We start from the raw sequence: 19,129 nt of genomic DNA on the forward strand, positions 1-19,129 counted from the left end.
TAGTGCAAGAAAGTTGAGTTGTCATGGTCTTGAAAGGCAGAGGAAGGATAAAGGGTTAAATGACCTCTATTTCTATATGTCAGATATATAACTGGCTATAGAATACAGAATAGAAAACCTGATAACTTTTTTATTTCCAAAATTATTTCTGCTTGATTAATAATTGGGTTTCCTTAGAAAATGTCATGAAATTAATTCGAATTAAAGTAAAATTGAAGGCTTTAATAAGAGACTAAAAGTGTTATTTGTTTAAAATAATGAACCTAAAATAAGTTTTCTCAATAATAATAATATATTTAAAAGACTAATATTCACTGCTTGAAATTTCACAAAGAAAACAGGAGAACATGGAATATTTTTAGTGTGAGATACCACATTTCTTTTTAGAAAACACTCTATTAAGAAAAATGTTTTGAGTAAATGCGTGCCTGCTTCTGCGGAATTAATTTTATTTCAAGGAAATTTTAAATTCTCTATCACCAGGGCGAATGTTGCGCTGTGTTCGTTGTCCTGTGGCCTATCATGGAGGAGAGACCTGTATTCCCGCAGGGTCTGTGATATTGACAGCCAACAGTATCATTTGCACCAACCATTTTTCTCCAAAGAAGGGTTACAGGCATCATGCTCACGTCAATGTTAGCTGGTGCTTTGTTTGTTCAAGAGGTTTGTTTGAAATTTATTTTTATTGTTGAAATTCCTGAATTGATTTATTTTAATCATAATTATTACAGCATGGAAGGGGCAATTCTGCTTGTCAAAATCAAACTTTATGAAAAAGCAAATTTGCACATACATTTACCCTAGCCTCACTTTGTAGTCCTGCAAGTTCTTTCCTTTTGAATAAATAATTATCTGAATTTTTTAAAATTTGAACACTACTATTAAATCTGCCTCTGCAACTGGACAGTGAATTCTAGATGCCATCAATTTGATGCTTTTTTTAAAAGCTTGAATATTTATCTTTAGAAACTTTTATGTGGCATCTTTCAAAAATCTTTTCTTCTGACTATGTATCTTCAGGGTCCAGAACTTGAACACTTACCCTTTAAAAAGTTTAGCATTTCACAGATGAACTTTGAATTAATCCCATTTTTCATCTCTTGATCCACAGCCAGAATTTTATGGTTCTTCAAGTGCCCATGTACAGTAGGTGTTTTTTTTTTCCAATGAGGTGAGGATTTCCAGCTCCTCCTCTTTGTTAAGGGAGTTCATTTTTTTCAACATCCTTCTCCCTTGTCTGTTTACTTAAACCCATGCTTGTTACTGGTTTTTATTTTATGGCAAAGTTATTTTCTGCTTATACAGTCTTAATTTTAAAAACAATTAAGAAGCAAAATTTCAAAGGTAATAAATTGGGAATTATTACTCGTGCCACATCCCTATTGGTATAGGGAAAATAGGATCATGTATTTGTGTCCCATAATGTTTAGCACAAATTCATGGTTTTCAATTTGTAATCAAACAATTCATGTGATTAAAGTTCACATTCCAGATTTCATTGAAGTTATTTGTATACATTTTAGTTTGACCATGTAGAAATTACAGCACTTTTTATGCATAATCCCATCATTTTAGGACATCATAATGTTTGGAACATTTGACTTAACAGGTGTTTGATTATTCAGGTATGTTTAATTGTTTCATTGGTGTAGGTATAATAGCTAGGCTTGTTTCTAAGCTTTTGATCACCTTTGGAGTCTGTAATTGCCATTTTTCAAAATGAGGACCAGAGTTGTGCCAGTGAAAGTTAGTTGTAGGGGAACATATATTGCAAGAAGCAGACAAATATTGTTTACAAATTTTTGACATAGTAAGTCTGTTAGCCAAGATCTCTTTCTGCATGTTTAAAATAAACAATTTAATTTGAATTTGCCTTTGTATTGTTTAGAACCAGGGCAAAAATGTAGATGGTCCAGACAATTTTTTTTTACAGTTCTTTTGAACATATTTACATTTTATTGTCTGTTTTAGTAACTATTTTAAGTATAGTTTAATAGTTTTAACAAAATTCTTAACACATAAAGTTCTAATAAACAGTGAAAAGTTCAATGCAATTTTAGAATGGACTTTTCATTTAACGAGTCAAAACAACATGGTCTTCATGCTGTCCGAGCGATTTATAAAATGCAATATTTAGTCAAAGAATTTGGATTTTTGACTCGTTAGTCAATAAAGTGAACTATTGACACATTAGTCAATAGAAAACTGAATGGAAGACACAGTAGGAAATTGGATTTGGAAGAAAAGGCTGCATCAATTGGGCTCTGCTTAGAGCAGATCGATAAAGGAGGCGCAGACATCATCAACCAAGACCATAGAAGAACCGGTAAGCCTTCTGTGGGTTTATTACAAATTGGAACACATTTTGTTGCAGTTGCCGCTTGTCCTGTGAGGACTGTTTTGGAGAGATTGTTGTGCATATTTGGTGTCGGAGTGTGATAAATGACACAATGGAGGAAGCTGCTAGGAACTGTGAGAAGATGAAGTTACCAGAACATATAGAAGAATTACAAAGTCAGAGACAAATGGAAACAAAATGACTTTTCAAGCAAGGCTGAGGGAGGATATAGATAAGAAAAAGGCTACAGTTGTTAGGGATACAAATCCCACAGAATTACTGCAAAAACCATTAATAAAAATTGAGAAGCTATATCACAAGATGGTAGTGTGGAGGATGAGCAATCCAAAATGGAGACATGGGCAGATATTAAATGAACATCTGTCGTATAGGACCTAGGGATAGTGTGTTGAATGCTGGAAGTAAGAGAAGTTCTCGATCAAGCTCTAGTGTTTCAAGTTCTACATCTGCACTCAGGCTGATGTGGCAGGTCTTAAAATGGAAAAAGCAAGTTTAAATTGGACTTGGAAGATAACAAGGGGCAGATAAGAATGACACTGGTGTGGCGACAACAAGAAGGAAGTGCAGCAACACAAGAAAAGGAGCTACAGGAGGTTCAGTGACAAAGAAGAGGAGCAGCTAAAGATAGAGGAAGCGCAGCAAAAAATGAACATGAGGCAACTGGAACTGGACAAAAAAAATTGCTGTTAATGAGGCCAGGTCATAGGCACTCGAACAGTGGTTCTCAACCTTTTTCTTTCCACTCACGTACCACTTTAAGTAATCCCTATGGCATCGGTGCTCTGTGATTAGTATGGGATTACTTAAAGTGGTATGTGAGTGGAAAGAAAAAGATTGAGAACCACTGCACTAGAAGGCTCCATGGTATCTGGTGCTCAAAGTAAATTATCAGAAGCATCAAGTTTTTTGCTACAATCACAATAAGAGCTTGGTCCTGAAATAGACAGGTCAGGGCAAAGGGCTGAGCCAGTGATAGAACTATAAGATGTGCTTGGTCATGGACTAAGCAGATTAAGACTCTGTGCTTAACCAGTGCTGGGTTGATGCAAGGAGCCAGAGCTCAAACCCCAATGATGGCCACATTGGACAGAGCTGGGAGCCAAATGCCATCTTATGGAGGGTGATACCAGGCATTTCTGGGAAGTATTAGAAATCCTGGTGAGCAAAGTTATGTACACCTAGGCATGATGAGATGAGATAGTTGCATCATTAATCCAGTTACAGAATCTCTCTTTGCCCAAGGGAGAGATTCAAATTTTTTAATGGTGACTCCCCTTGAATTCTTTACGTTATGAAAAGCATTGAACACAATATTGAAATTAGTTGTCAAAGCCAAGGGGATTATTTATATTATTTGCAGCAGTTCATTAAAGGACCATCACCCTAATGTAGGATTTGCCAATAAGCAGTTACTAGAGGAGCATTTTGGTAACAAGTATAAAATTTCTAGAGCTTATTTACAGAAGGCTCTTAAATGGTCGTTAATAAGACCAGAGGACACAAAGGGTTTACAAGCTTACGCCCTCTTTCTAAAAGGTTGTTGCAATGTCATGACGGACATTGGCCATCTTTGGGAGCTTGACATGCCTCATAATATGTTAATTATCGTAGATAAATTACACAACCAGATGAGAGGATTATAGAGAAGTCAGGTTGTTGAATTCCAAAGAAGAAACTGCGACAGCTACTTTTAAGGATTTGGAGGAGTTCATAGAAGGGCAAGTGGATATCATCACAGATCCAGCATATGGAATTAAAGGTATACAGGGAGTAAAGAAGTTGTGAATTCCAGAACGTTTCCTCAACCAAAAGTGAAGTAAAGTACATTTGCCACCTCTCTGACAAAGGTGGATAAAGAAATTAAGGAAAATGAAAGTTTGTCTGTTGAGAAGAAATGTTTGTTCTGTAATGATAAGCACGATTTGGAAAAGTGTGCACAGATAAAAAAGATACATAGTGAGAAAATCACTTTTTAAAGGAAAAACGGAGTATGTCTGTGTGAAGGACACATCAGCAAAAATTACAAAAGGTGACTCAGCTGCAACATTTTATGGTCAAAAATGTCCTAAGATGCTACATTATCTTTAAGGAAAAGAAAAATATGGAAAAGGAGCTCATGGTGACAGTGGTGAGCAAAATAAACAGCAATGAGGAATTCTCGTGAGAGCTTGTCGAGGTGGCTGCCATGCTGTATTGGTGTCACTACCTGCCTCGGTGAGTGCCACTCCCACTAACCCCACCTTGCGCCACGCCACCACAAGCCCCCCCTCCCCCATCCTACTCAGTGCTGCCACTAAACCCCAACCCCCTCCCCCAGCACTGATGTATTGGTGGGGGCGCTCGGGATGTGGCCTGAAGGCCAAGGGGGCGGCAACCCGAGAAAGTTTGGGAACCACTGATTTCGATGTACCAAAGGCTCTGGAACCAATAGAAGTAATGCCAAATGTAAGAGATGGACTTTGCACTATTAAAACTATGCTTGGATGAACAATCAATGGACCATTAGAAAGAAAGAATTATATTGCTCAAGAAGTCAATTAAGTATCAATATGATACCTATAGTGAAACTCAACGAACCATTGAAACAATCATTAAAAACACATTCCTGAATGCCCAAAACCCGTCAAAAGAATGCAAACAGTTCTTAGAAAATCTTACTGATGAAAATAAATCAAGAATATCTAAACCAGTAAAGAAGAAATTGTTTTTGTCAAAAAATTTATGAAAATGAAGTATTAGAAGATGTTGCAAATACTGCTGGTGAAGCAAAATCTGGGGCAAGAATGAAACAAAAATCTGGGAACAAATCTGCAAGTTGTTTTTGTAGCCCAGATGCACCAGCAAACAAAATCAATGAAGTCTTGCAGCATGTTTTAAAATGAGCGAACACAGAAAATTATGCCGATGGTATAAAGGAGCATTTCATTAACAATATGGTGCAAACTGGCTTCAGAGTACAAAATGTTCAAAAGGGAATGAGAAATATTGGATATCCAAGAAAACAGTGACCAAAAGGGTTTTAATTTTGTACTTGAAAACAAAACTGATTTTCAAAAAAATGGAAATTAATCTGATGATTCTTCAGTTTTGAAAGTGACCAAGAGAAAAGGACAAGGGGCATTTGACAAGAATGGAGTATTAATTGTAAATAGAATTTGTTAAACCAAGTGGAAGAAAAGAATAACTGCTAAAGAAATGAATGCAGTTATTGAAGAAAGGGATTTAACATTATCAAGATGGATGCAGTTGAAAGAAGAAATTCATTTTTGAAATAGGAAATCATTGATTAATGACACAACTGACTATGGAAAACAATTATGAATGTACCTTGAAGACCCAGTTAATAATGATATTGAAAGAAACAAATATTACATTTCAGCAACGCAAGAAACAAGATGAAAATATTCAAACATCTCGAGCATACAACAGAAGGATTGAAAGCAGAGGTACCAATTCATCAAATAACCTTTATACTCCAAGTTATGAACTTTTTAGAAGATGGCCAGAAAATTACTTTCCTCTTGAGAGAATTAAATGCAGAGAGAATCGAATAAGACTTTTAAGATAAACTGTCAAAAAAATGAGACGGAATTGGAAGTTGCAAAATTAGATCTGGAATTACAGGAAAAGACAATAGAAGCCAGAGGCTTTTGATGTCTTTTGGGTCCAACCCTTTCTATAACCAGAAGAGAGAGCAAAAAAGGCCCATCTTGTGCCCTCAAGAAAGTGAATACATTGGAAATTAAAAATAGTGTTCAAGCACTAGATGGAATGGGGCAAACTTGCAAGTGGATTAAGATTAAAAATGGCTTTATGAACAGACCAATTACCAAATATCTTTTACAAGGAGCAGAAAGATTTAATGATTGACTATCAATTTCTTTTGAATATTTATTCAATGTATTGCTGAGTTTGATTTTTTTTTTAATGATAATTATTTTAGATAATGGGGGCCATGAAGAAGGCATTTTGAGGCTGAAAAACAAGAATAAAACAGTAAGAGACCCCCCCCCCAAACCTGAGGTAGGATTACCAAAATCAACTGTTTGGAACATCATTGAAGAAAGAACATACTGGTGAGCTCAGTAATCACAAAGGGAATTGGCTGGTCAAGGAAGACCTCCACTGCTGATGACCGATACTCATCAGAATGAAGAAAAATCCCAAAATCAAAAATCCAACAAATCAGAAACACTTTTCAGGAGATACGGGTAGATGTGTCAATGACTGTTTGTAAAAGATTTTCATGAACAGAAATACAGAGGCTACTCTACAAACCATGAGTTAGCTACAGAAACAGGATGACCAGATTACAATTTGCCAAGAAGTATTTATAAGAGCCCTGTAAAATTCTGGAAAAAGTCTTGTGGACAGTTAAGACCAAGATTAACCTGTATCGGAGTGATGGCAAGAGCAAAGTGTGGAGGTGTAAAGGAACTGACCTAGATCCAAAGCATACCACTTCATCTGTGAAACATGGTGATGGGGATGTTGTGGCCTGGGCATGTATGGCTGCCGCAAGTACATGTCGTGATGTAACTACTGATGGCAGTAGCAAAATGAATTCTGAGGTGTATAGAAACATGTCTTTTCAAGTTCGAGCAAATGCCTCCAAATTCATCCTACAGCAAGATAATGATTTCAAACGTTCTGCAAAAACCACAAACTAGTTTTTCAAAGCTAAAACGTGGAAAATATTTGAATAGCCAAGTCAGTCAACCGATCTCAATCTAATCCCAATCTTAAATATGCTGAAGAGAAAACTTGAGGGGACAAGTCCCCAAAACAAGCAGGAGCTGAAGAGGCTGCAGTAGCAGCCTGGCAGAGCATTACCAGAGAAGATACTCAGCACCTGTGATGTCTTATGAATCACAGACATTGCATATGAGGTTATGCAACAAAGTACTAAATGTGACTACTTAAATATGCATACCATTGCTATGTCACAAATATGATGCCCTAAATGAAGGAACTATGTATAAAAAGTAGTGTCATTTCTACATAGTCAACCCAAAATGGATATAAATAACCTTGAATAAAATCTGGAATGTGCATTTTAATCACATGTACATTGTTAGATTACAAATGTAAAACTGGAGTACAGGGGCAAATAAAGATTTTTTTTTAATGTGTGTGTATATATCTCAAGGATCAGTGAAGTGAAAGTTGGTGTGGTCTGCAGAGCACCAGTACCACTGGTAGATCAAGTGGCAACCAACAGTTGATATCTGAACTGTGTTGGGTTGGCCTTCTCATGAACTGATTAAAGAGGGAAGTAGATTGGATTTTAAACTGAATAGTGGGGGCAAGGGATAAAAATTGGCAAGATGTGATAAACTGGAGCAGAGGCGAGACTAGAGAGAAACAGGAAAGGATAGCTTACCAGTCTTAAAGTAAACCAGCAGTTAAGGTCTGAGATTCCAACTATAATGAAAGGTCAAAACTAAAGGCAGGGTATTTTAATGAATTTGAAACAAAATGCATCAACTGAGACAGCAACCAGGAATAAATATGATTTAATGGCCATAAGTGATGGCTGCAGAAGTGATATAGAATGGAGCCCAAATATTTGGGAAGGACAGGTAGGTTGGAAAAAAAGGAAGAGTGCTTTTGAAAATGAATGATGATCATAATAAGTCAGATTATCTGAGATGAGGAATTTCAGATGCAAAAATCCAGGCAAGGTCTTCTCCATGTGCTTTCTTAACTACATTATTCCTGAAACATGGCAACCAGAACTGCACATAATGCTCCCAAATTTTGGGTTTTAATTTTCCAAAATCTCCCAGGATTCAGGGAACATTGTTCCACTATTTTAAAAAAGTTAAAGCAGAGACGACATGTCCTTCATCTGAATTCAGGAAAATTTTGGATAGTGTTGTAAAGGACTATTTGGGCAAAGTTGGCTTGATTTTAAAAAGAGTAACAATGTCTTGCAAAACATTGGCCAAAAAGGTGAAATAATGCAGACATTTTAATGCACGATTTACAAAAGCAGCATGCAGGTAAGTAATCACATGTGAAAGGAATTGAATAACAATGGTAGAAAGATAATGGCTAGGTTTTTTTTAAAAAAAATATGGTCTGAAAATGTAGCTAGATTACTTAGTATAATTCACTTAGCGCAAAAAAAAAGGAGAATTGAGGGTTACGGTGCTCTGGAGAAAAAGCATTTGATAGACTGGAGTGTATTTTTTTTGGTTTAAAGTGCTGGAAAAGTTTGGATTTGGACTGACCTTTGTGAACTGGATTAGGGCATTATATAATAATCCTAAAACTAAAGTAGTATTACGGAGTCAAGAGGACTCCAAAACCAGCAGCAATAGATATGCACCATAGGGTTACTTAAACAAAAGTAGTTTTTAATTATATTTGAACAAGAAAACAATTAAACTTTAACATTACTTAACCTACGTAACTACCTAATCCCCCCCCCCCCCTCTAATATTAAGGGCAGGTGTGTGTAATGTATATTTAAGATTAGATTAGAAAAGTTCTTTGGATCACAGTCCAATCTCACTGGTTGCAGGCAATTCTTGTACTGTGCACAGAAGTTAGCATTAACAAAATTCACCAGTCTTTGGCGCTTAACAGGCAAATGGTTATGACACAGGAGGGTTCTTGCTTGTTTTCAGAGAGAGATTCCTTTTCCAGGACATCCACAACTGATTCCTTCTTAATCAGTCTTGCTGATGAAACTTTGCCCCTTCAGGGTTCTCCAGATGATCCTCTTTCTTTCAGGTCACCTTTCACACCACCAGTCTTCTCCTTTGACCAGACCGCCTTCCAAAGTTTGCCAACTTGTCCCTCTGGAATGGATTTCTGTCTCCTCTCTGTTTCACACCCTCCCTCTCTGAGAGCAAAACTCTTCTCTGCCTGCAAAGATCACATGTTCTCCCAGGCAAGCTGCTGTTGATACTTTTTTGCCAACTGCAAAAGTCCTGAAAATATTCTGTTTTAAAATGTGTGTGTGCAAGCTGTTCTAACAATTCCTCATAAACCACCTCTAAATACTCTGTCACAGTAGTGACTAATGGACAAATATCTGCACCGTTTCAGTAGACCAAGAAGATGATAAAATTAATTTGCATATGATGTTTTAATATTCTTGACTGAACCTGAGACACCTTTACGAAAATTGGCAGAATACAGAATAGTTTTGGGTTATAAAATAAATTGGGATAAAAGTGAAATTATGTCATTTTACCCAATGTCAAAGTGATACCCAGTTTAAATGGCAAAAAGAGGGTATTAGAGGTACACAATCCTTTATCCGGAACTTTTGGGGGTCAGTGTTCTGAATTTCAGATTTTTTCCAGATTTAAGAACAAAAGCCAACTGCTCCAGATTTAAGCCCACCTGAATTGTGCTTCCGTATTCACACCCTTCCAGTCACGCTGGTGTCTCTCTCACCCGAGTGGCGCAGCTGTCTCTCTCCTCCTCGCCCGCCCGAGTGGCGCAGCCGTCTCTCTCCCCTTTGCCCGCCCAAGTGGCGCGGCCGTGTCTCTCCCCCTCGCCCGCCTGAGTGGCGCAGCCGTGTCTCTCCCCCCCTCTCCCGCCCGAGTGGTGCGGCCGTCTCTCTCCCCCCTCGCCCGCCCAAGTGGCGCAGCCGTCTCTTCCCCCCCCCTCGCCCGCCCGAGAGGCGAGGTCGTCTCTCTTCCCCCCCCCTCGCCCGCCCGAGTGGCGCAGCCATCTCTCTGCCCCCCCTCGCCTGCCCGAGTGGCGCGGCCGCCTCTCTCTTCCCCCCCCCACCGCCGACCCGAGTGGCGCCGCCGTCTCGCCCCCTCGCCTACCCGAGTGGCGCCGCCGTCTCGCCCCCTCGCCTACCCGAGTGGCGCCGCCGTCTCGCCCCCTCGCCTACCCGAGTGGCGCCGCCGTCTCGCCCCCTCGCCTACCCGAGTGGCGCCGCCGTCTCGCCCCCTCGCCTACCCGAGTGGCGCCGCCGTCTCGCCCCCTCGCCTACCCGAGTGGCGCCGCCGTCTCGCCCCCTCGCCTACCCGAGTGGCGCCGCCGTCTCGCCCCCTCGCCTACCCGAGTGGCGCCGCCGTCTCGCCCCCTCGCCTACCCGAGTGGCGCCGCCGTCTCGCCCCCTCGCCTACCCGAGTGGCGCCGCCGTCTCGCCCCCTCGCCTACCCGAGTGGCGCCGCCGTCTCGCCCCCTCGCCTACCCGAGTGGCGCTGCCGTCTCGCCCCCTCGCCTACCCGAGTGGCGCCGCCGTCTCGCCCCCTCGCCTACCCGAGTGGCGCCGCCGTCTCGCCCCCTCGCCTACCCGAGTGGCGCCGCCGTCTCGCCCCCTCGCCTACCCGAGTGGCGCCGCCGTCTCGCCCCCTCGCCTACCCGAGTGGCGCCGCCGTCTCGCCCCCTCGCCTACCCGAGTGGCGCCGCCGTCTCGCCCCCTCGCCTACCCGAGTGGCGCCGCCGTCTCGCCCCCTCGCCTACCCGAGTGGCGCCGCCGTCTCGCCCCCTCGCCTACCCGAGTGGCGCCGCCGTCTCGCCCCCTCGCCTACCCGAGTGGCGCCGCCGTCTCGCCCCCTCGCCTACCCGAGTGGCGCCGCCGTCTCGCCCCCTCGCCTACCCGAGTGGCGCCGCCGTCTCGCCCCCTCGCCTACCCGAGTGGCGCCGCCGTCTCGCCCCCTCGCCTACCCGAGTGGCGCCGCCGTCTCGGTCCCTCGCCTACCCGAGTGGCGCCGCCGTCTCGGTCCCTCCGCTGTACCAGCACCAGGAAAAAAAATGCCGGAATTTGGAGCTTTCCAAATTTTTAGATGTCCGGATAAAGGGTTGTGTACCTGTAAATATTTAGGCATTCACACAGATAACAGTCTGAAAAATTATATAAATAGAATTGCTTACCATTACTTAAAAAGATTTAGGAGGATTTTTAAAAATGGATTAATTTACCAATAACCTTAGTGGGAATGGTTAATTGTATTTAGATGAATATAGTCTCAAGATTACTATCTTTTTCAAACATTACTTATTTTAATAACTTTTTTCAATAATTGAATAAATATGTAAGGAAATTCTTCTGGAAAGGTAAAATGTCAAAATTTTCTGTAGAGAAGTTAAAATGGAAATATGAATTGGGAGGCTTACAGCTTCCTAATTTCTTTTTAAGCAGCACAAATGAGACTTGATACTTTTTTATTTGAAAGCTGGGATGGGTTAAAATAGAATTGAATAAAATAAGTGAGAGAAAAGCACAAGAATTTGTATGTAAATAGGATGCAAAATTGATGGTTGTTGATAAAGAAACACCATTGTTGAAACATTTGATTAATATTGGGAATAAATAAATGAGGAAATTGGTGTAAGAGGACACATATCGCCCAAAATGCCTTTGATTCAAAATGATCTATCCAAGAGATTATCAGTTTTTGGATATTGGGTTTCATAAGGAAATCATAAATGTTGAAGGTTGTTACAAAAGGGGACCATTAATGTCATTTTAGTAATTAAGAAATAAATAAAATTTTCTATATCAGTTATAATTTGCACCAGAGAAATTGAATAGATTGAAATCCGATATATCAGACCAATGTTTTGGGTGTGGTGAAGATGAATGAACTTTTTTGCATTCAACTTTGTCTTGTCCTAAGTTGAGACATTTTTGGATGGATTTGGGGAATTTTTTGAAACTAGTTATAGGTGTCGTATTTCCTCAAAATCTAGATTTATTTCTACTGGAAAATGTTGAAGGAATGACACCTAAATTAAAATTATCAATATATCAATTGGAATTTGTTAAAGTTGCATTAGCGGTGGCAAGGAAATGTATTGTAGTTGCTTGGAAATCAGATTCACGTTTTGGTATGGCAAGATGAAATGCAGAAATTCAAAGTTGTTATCCTTTGGGGGGGGAAAATTACATTTATAAATATCCTATGTTTTTGCAAATTTGGCACCCGTATACCCAAATATTAGGTTTAAATTTATAAAATTGTTCTTCCTATGCCTCTAGACCTGCAAAAATCTCCTGAATTATGCTACTGAATTTTTTTTAATGTGTGTCCGGCAACATCCCGATGGGCAATCCTGAACATTTTCTTTCTCTTCTATTTTATATAACTATATTATTTTTTATATATTGGTTATATTGAGGGAGGGGGGTTAAATACCATCATGGATGTAATTTCTAATTTGTTTTCTTTTTGGAACACGCATTATATTCATTCTTGATTATGACATTTATGGAAAAAAAATTGAATAAAATATTTTTTTTAAAAAAAAAGATGGTTCAATTATATAAGTAGTGAGATGATATCTGGAATATTGTGTTCAGTATGGTCCTCTTGAAGAATAAATGTAAATGCTTTGAAAACAATTCAGATAGGATGGACTGGGATGCGTGGGTTGTCTTATGAGGAAAGTATGTCATCTTGTGTCAGAATTGTTGTTCTATAAGGGGTTGAAATGTTATTGCAGTAAGGCAGATTTACCAAATTGAATTTATAGTAGGATCATTCTTGATCTTGTTAACTGCTCCAGCATGTATGTATGCCAAAAAAGCTGATCCATCATTTGAAAACATCCTCATCAACAACAACATACTTATTAAGCACATCAGCTTTCCAGGCACTTTCCCATCTTTCCTGCAAGAATTTTCTCAAATCTTAGTGCCATCAGCTGCATCTTGTGCCACAATAGGCATATCTGTATCTCCCTCTGCAAGAAAAGCCTAAACCTGGGCAGCATGTAGGAGCGTCTTTTGAGTTTGTATTTAATTAAATATTAATACTTTTTTTTTTACGTCTTCTGTTAACAGGGCCCTTATTTCCAATAAGTTTGCATATTTAGTGAAAAATTTTAAATTATTTGCCTGATTAAAATTTTCCATACTTATCCATTAATAACTGATTAAACAAAATAATTTGTAGCTGAAATGCTTCAATTAATATTTTAGATAAATTATGAGATGCTATAAAATAACAAAGGTTTGTTCCTTGGTAAACACCTTCTATGATGGATACAATTTTAGGTTAATTTCAAATTATTTTCTGCAGGGGGAAGCCTTTTATGTTGCGAGTCCTGTCCTGCAGCATTTCACCCAGAATGTCTCAATATTGATACCCCAGAGGGAAGTTGGTATTGCAATGACTGTAAGGCAGGCAAGAAACCACGCTACAAAGACATCATCTGGGTAAAGCTGGGTAGCTACAGGTCAGTCAAATGTTATTTCTGAATTTTTGTATTATGAATGTATATTTTCATATTATGACAATACTTTGCTTTGTGTGACAGATGGAAAGCAATTTGTAATCCATTGTCTAATTGTCAGGATTCTCCACTGCATTGCATCCATTTGAACTTGCAAATGAACTATTATCTCTTTCAGATACATAATTTGAAAATCTACTTTCATTAACTTTGGCTGAGAGAATTCAGTGTTGAATTTTTTGGCAACCGTTTGAGTTGCAAAATATGATCATTACTTGCTCTTCATAAAATCCAGTAGAATTGTGTTTGAACCATCCTTCCAACTTTTTGTAATCTGGTATTAATATTTATTATTCCTTTCCAAGAGCTTTGTACCCAAGTGATACCCAACCTAAAGAGCAATTCAACTATTTTCCACTTTTATTTCAGATTTTAAGTATTCATAATATTTGGCATTGGCAATTATATTTTACTGTCATTGAAATATTTAACTAGCCTCTCATTAAACAAAATAAATTGTTACAATAGCCAAAATATTACTTTTCTGTTGATGCAGGTGGTGGCCCGCAGAGATATGTCATCCAAGGAACGTTCCTACAAATATTCAAAACATGAATCATGAGATTGGTGAATTTCCAGTTCATTTCTTTGGATCAAATGACTACTTTTGGACCCACCAGGCACGTGTATTTCCTTATATGGAAGGCGATAAGGGAAGCAAAGACAACAAAATTAAAAGTCTCAGCATAGTCTTTAGAAAAGGTACTACTGTCAACTTAAAATACTATTTTTAACAAAAAATTGTTTCAACTTTTAAGATTCAAGTGGTTTCATTTAACATTTAGTTTGTAGATGATACTGATTATTTAATTCTTGTCATGTATTGGCCAGACAATTAAAAAATGCATAAATTGCAGACAAAATATGCATTCCTTTAAGACATAAAATATTTTACCTTTTCATAACAAGAAAAAATTAAATGTAACAATACATCAAAAAATGGGGCTTATAAAGTTGTCAGAAAAAGTAGTCTTGAGGCTTGAGAGCATTTTGGAATTTGGCAAAGGAGAACCAAACAAGTTTAATTTTTTTTAAATAAAAGCAAAGTGGGGTACAAAAGTAGATTTGTGAAAAACAACCTCTTGCAATTCTTTTCCATCGATATACAAGAAAGACCAGCAAAGGCAAATATGGGTCCCTTACAGACAAGTTGGAGATTTTCTCATGACTCCTTTATGTCCATCTTCACAGAAAAATACATTTAAAAACAGACAAACTATTAGAAGAAAAGGGTCTTAGTGACCATTAAGAAATAGTTTTATTTTTTTCTATAAATGTACATATCAAAAAAAATTATATATATATATTATAAATTTACATACACACACACACACACCTCTCTTTCTTACAAAACACAGCAACCCCTTCCCTCCCACCCCCTTCACAATATAAATCGTATACTGTCAGAGCTTACAATTGGGTTTTTTTTTAAAAATAGAAAGTTTTCATTGGGGAGGTCACATTTTTATAATAGTAGCACCTTTTTTTAAAATTACATTTGGGTCTCTATATAGTCCAAATGTGGTTGCGTTATTTTTATTATTTGTTCTTTAGATTGTAATTTTTTTCCATAGGTGTACAACTGTTCATCTCTGTCTTCCATCATGCTATCTATAGAGATAAGTCTGATTTCCAAATAATTACAACTAAAGCTATTTTAACAAATTAAAATTTGGAATTTAGTTGGTTTATTATTTATTTCAATAAAATTGCCCAAAAGATAAAGTTCCAGGTCATCTGCGAAGGCCACCCCTGTTATCCTTATTAGTATTTCAGTAATATCCTACCAGAAAGGTCTCACCTTCACACACGACCACGTAGCATGTACAAACGTTCCTATTTCTATTCCACATCTAAAACACATCTCTGATATTTCTGATTTTGATTTACATAATTTCTGTGGTGTGAGGTATAAATGGTGTAGAAAATTATACTGTACTAATCCGTAGCTTGCATTTATAATTTATGCCATGCTATCCAAACACCAATTAGACCAGCATCTTTCTATTACTGGAACTTCTAAATCCTACTCCCATTTCTTTCTCGACCTCTGTAAACCTGATTAAGCACTTTCATTTTGGAGAGCAAAATACACTTTAGATATAAATTTAGGTGTGTTCCACAGCCAAATCATTTGTTCCATCTTGCAAATTTCAGATGGGGCCAAGTTTGTTCCACACCTTTCTCTTGAGAATAATCTTAACTGGAGAAAGCTAAAGAAAGCCCAGTAGCTACTCCATACTTATTTCTTAATTATTCAAAAGCCATGAGATCCTTCCATATAACAGTCATCAATGTAACTTATTCCTTTGTCATACCATGAATTCAATACTTTCTTACCAGGATTCATAGCCAGTTGTTCATTTTTACACAATGGTGTCCTCTGTGATATACCTACTTTTTTCCCCAATACCTTCATTTATTTCTTACCATATTCTAATTATGAGTAGCCATAGAGAATTTTTTTTGTTATTGACTTAACATTTCCACTTATAAATAAAGCCCTTCATTGTCTCCTCTTATCCTCTTATTGAATTCAGTCTCATTTGAATCCACGAAGGGGGACTGTTTTCTTCAAAGAAAGATGATAGAAATCTTGCTTGTGCTGATAGATAATACGTCTTAAGATCTCCCAATTTATAGTCCGATGTTAACTTTTCCAGTGTAATTCTTGGTACGTTGTTATTCCATAGGAATTGCCTTCTACAATTGTGTAATGTAAAGAAATGTTTAGTTAGTATAATGGGCAACGATTGAAAGAGGTCCGGTAGTCTTGGCATTACTTTCAATTTTATACAATTTACCCTTTCTGTTAATGTAATTGGCAGATCTTTCCATTTCTGTAAATTTTTCTTTTTTCTAATAGAGGGGTATAAGTAAGCTTATACAAATTATGTAAATTATTATCTGTCATTATTCTGAAGTATTTAATTCAAACTTTCTTCCATTTAAATCTACTACCTTTTTGGAATCTTTCATAATCAAAATTCTGCATGGCATCTCACTTTTGTCCATATTTATTTTATTCTGATATTCTTCCATATTTTTCTAATAATGTTTGTAATCTTTTATCAGTGATTCAGCTGGGTCAGACATATATAATAGCACATCCATCATCAGTAAATGTACAAATTTTATGTCTTCCTGTCCAACTTTGAAGCCCTTAATATCTGGATCTCTTCTTGTAGTCGCCACCAGAGATTCAAAAGCTAGGATAAATAGTGCTAGTGATAGGGGATACCCATGTCTATTTGATCTATTCAAGGGAAAAATAGATGACATCTGGTTATTTATTCGAATTTTTGCTTGTGACTTATGATAGTTTTTAGCCAATTTATAAATTTTCTGCTTGCACCAAATGTTTCCAATGTCTCATGTAAGAAAGACCATTCTAGTCTTTCTGCATCAAAAGAAATAGTTACGTTTGGATTCAACTTTGATTTTGTCATATGTGTTATATTGAATTATCTACCTGAACTATTTGAAGAATGACTTCCTTTAATAAATCCCACCTGATCTGGATGTATTAATTTTAGTAAATACACACCCAGTGTGTTGGCTCGTGCCTTTGCTAGAATTTTATAGTCTGCATTCAAAAATGATATTGGTCTGTAAGATGAGGTTTTTAATGGGTAGAACGGTAATTATAGCAGTTGAAAAGGTTTCTGGGAGGGTTTGGGTCTCCACTGCCGAGTCTAACATAGCCATCAAAAGAGGCATCAACAAATCTTTGAACTGCCTATAGAACTCGAGAGGGAACCCGTCTTCCCCTGGGACTTATTTCCTTGTAAAGTGTCCAGAGCTTTCTCTTTTTTTCCCCTTGTAAAAGGTGCATCTAAGTCATATTTTTCTTTCTTTTCTAGTTTAGGAAGTTCAGTATTTGTTTAAGAAAAAATTCTTCCCTCGCATTTTCATCTCCCACTAATTTTGATTTGTATAGTTTCCTATAGTCTTGTCTAAATATATTATTTCTTTTTGATTAGTGGATAAAAGGCAGGGCCAAAAGTTCAAGAGATCCGTGGTTTGCAAGGGAGATTAGGAAGTTGATTCGCAATAAAGGGGAGGCCTACGTTAAATACAGGAAGCAAGGTATGGACAAGATGCTTGGAAAATATGTGGATTGTAAAAAGAAGCTTAAGAAGAAAATTAGGATAGCAAAAAGAAGGTATGAGGTGGCTATAGCAAACAGGGAAGTAAATCCGAAGGGTTTTTTAAAATATGTGAATAGCAAAAGGAGAGTAAAGGATAGACTTGATTCATTAGAGAATCAGAGTGCACAGATGTGTGCAGAGCCGAATGTGATGGGGAAGATATCGTAGGAGTTCTTCTCGTTGGTGTTCACTAGGGAGAAGGATGTGGAATTGTGTAGGATAAATGAGGCAAAGGGGTAATTATGGAAAACCAAGGGATTAGGAAAGCGGGTGTGTTGGAACTTTTGAGGTATATAAAGGTGAATAAGTCCCTGGATCTTGACAGGATTTTCCCAAGGACCTTGAGAGAAGTCGGGGAGGTAGGAGTGGTGCCGCGGGATTGGTGTGTTGCTAACGTGGTCCCTCTGTTCAAAAATGGCTCCAGATGTAGGCCCAGCAATTATCGGCCAGTCAGTTTGACATCGGTGGTTGGTAAACTAATGGAAAGTATTCTCAGAGAAAACATATGTAAGTATCTAGAGGGACAAGAACTGATCAGGGACACCCAACATGGGTTTGTGAGGGGAAGGTCATGTTTGACAAATCTTGAATTTTTTGAAGATGTGACTAGGAAGGTTGATGAGGGTAGAGCAGTACATGTAGTCTATCTGGATTTCAGAAAAGCCTTCGATGAGGTTCCATGTGGAAGATTGGTGAGGAAAGTTCAGGTGCTAGAGATTAATGTTGAGATATTCAGATGGGTTTAATGGTGGCTTGAAGGTAGGCACCAGAGAGTCATGGTGGATAACTGTCTGTCAGGGTGGAGGCCAGTGACGAGCGGTGTGCCTCAGAGATCGGTGTTTGTCATTTACATTAATGATTTGGATGATGTGGTGGTAAATTGAGTGAGTAAATATGCAGACAATACAAAAATAGGGGGAGTTGTGGATAGTGAGGATGGTTTTCAAGGACTGCAGAAGGATTTGGACGGCTTAGAAGAGTGGGCTGAAAGGTGACAAATGGAGTTTAATGTAAATAAGTATGAAGTGCATCATTTTGGGAAGAATAAAAGGGGAGGGCGTTGATGAATGCAGAGGAATAGAGAGATCTTGGAATAATGGATCATGGTTCCATGAAAGTAGATTCTCATGTAGATGTGGTGAAGAAGGCTTTTGATTTCCTGGCCTTTATAAATCAAAGCATAGAATATAGGATCTGGGAGGTGATGTTGAGACTGTTCAAGGCATTGGTGAGGCCAATTTTGGAATATTATTTACAGTTCTGGTCCTCAAATTGCAAAAAGGATACAAGGAAGAGAGGGTGCAGAGAAGATTTACTAAAATGTTGACTGGATTGCAGTATCTAGAATACAATGAAAGATTGAGTAGACTGGGTCTTTATTCATTGGAGCGTAGAAGGTTGAGAG

The 19,129-nt window shown here is 38.3% G+C and overlaps 1 protein-coding gene and 1 long non-coding RNA gene across 6 annotated transcripts in view; one reads left to right on the top strand and one right to left on the bottom strand.

The window, feature by feature from the left end:
- Positions 1-19,129, top strand: part of nsd2 (nuclear receptor binding SET domain protein 2) — a 138,017-nt gene that overhangs the window by 70,808 nt on the left and 48,080 nt on the right. For all 4 annotated transcript variants that reach the window (XM_069923768.1, XM_069923767.1, XM_069923766.1 and 1 more), the window contains 3 exons: positions 484-663; positions 13,360-13,516; positions 14,070-14,275. In XM_069923768.1, the coding sequence (XP_069779869.1) occupies positions 484-663; positions 13,360-13,516; positions 14,070-14,275 (543 nt within the window). The remainder of the gene's footprint in view (positions 1-483; positions 664-13,359; positions 13,517-14,069; positions 14,276-19,129) is intronic.
- The window catches only part of LOC138757064 (uncharacterized), a 134,405-nt gene that overhangs the window by 46,649 nt on the left and 68,627 nt on the right, over positions 1-19,129 (bottom strand). Inside the window, exon 5 of one of the 2 annotated variants that reach the window (XR_011353320.1) lies at positions 15,159-16,276. The exons of the other annotated variant lie outside the window; for it this stretch is intronic. This is a non-coding gene — a long non-coding RNA (uncharacterized lncRNA). Of the gene's footprint in view, positions 1-15,158; positions 16,277-19,129 lie in introns of those variants that run through there. 2 annotated transcript variants of the gene reach the window in all.

This window comes from Narcine bancroftii, chromosome 3 (genome assembly GCF_036971445.1).
Source record: "Narcine bancroftii isolate sNarBan1 chromosome 3, sNarBan1.hap1, whole genome shotgun sequence".
NCBI lineage: Eukaryota > Metazoa > Chordata > Chondrichthyes > Torpediniformes > Narcinidae > Narcine > Narcine bancroftii.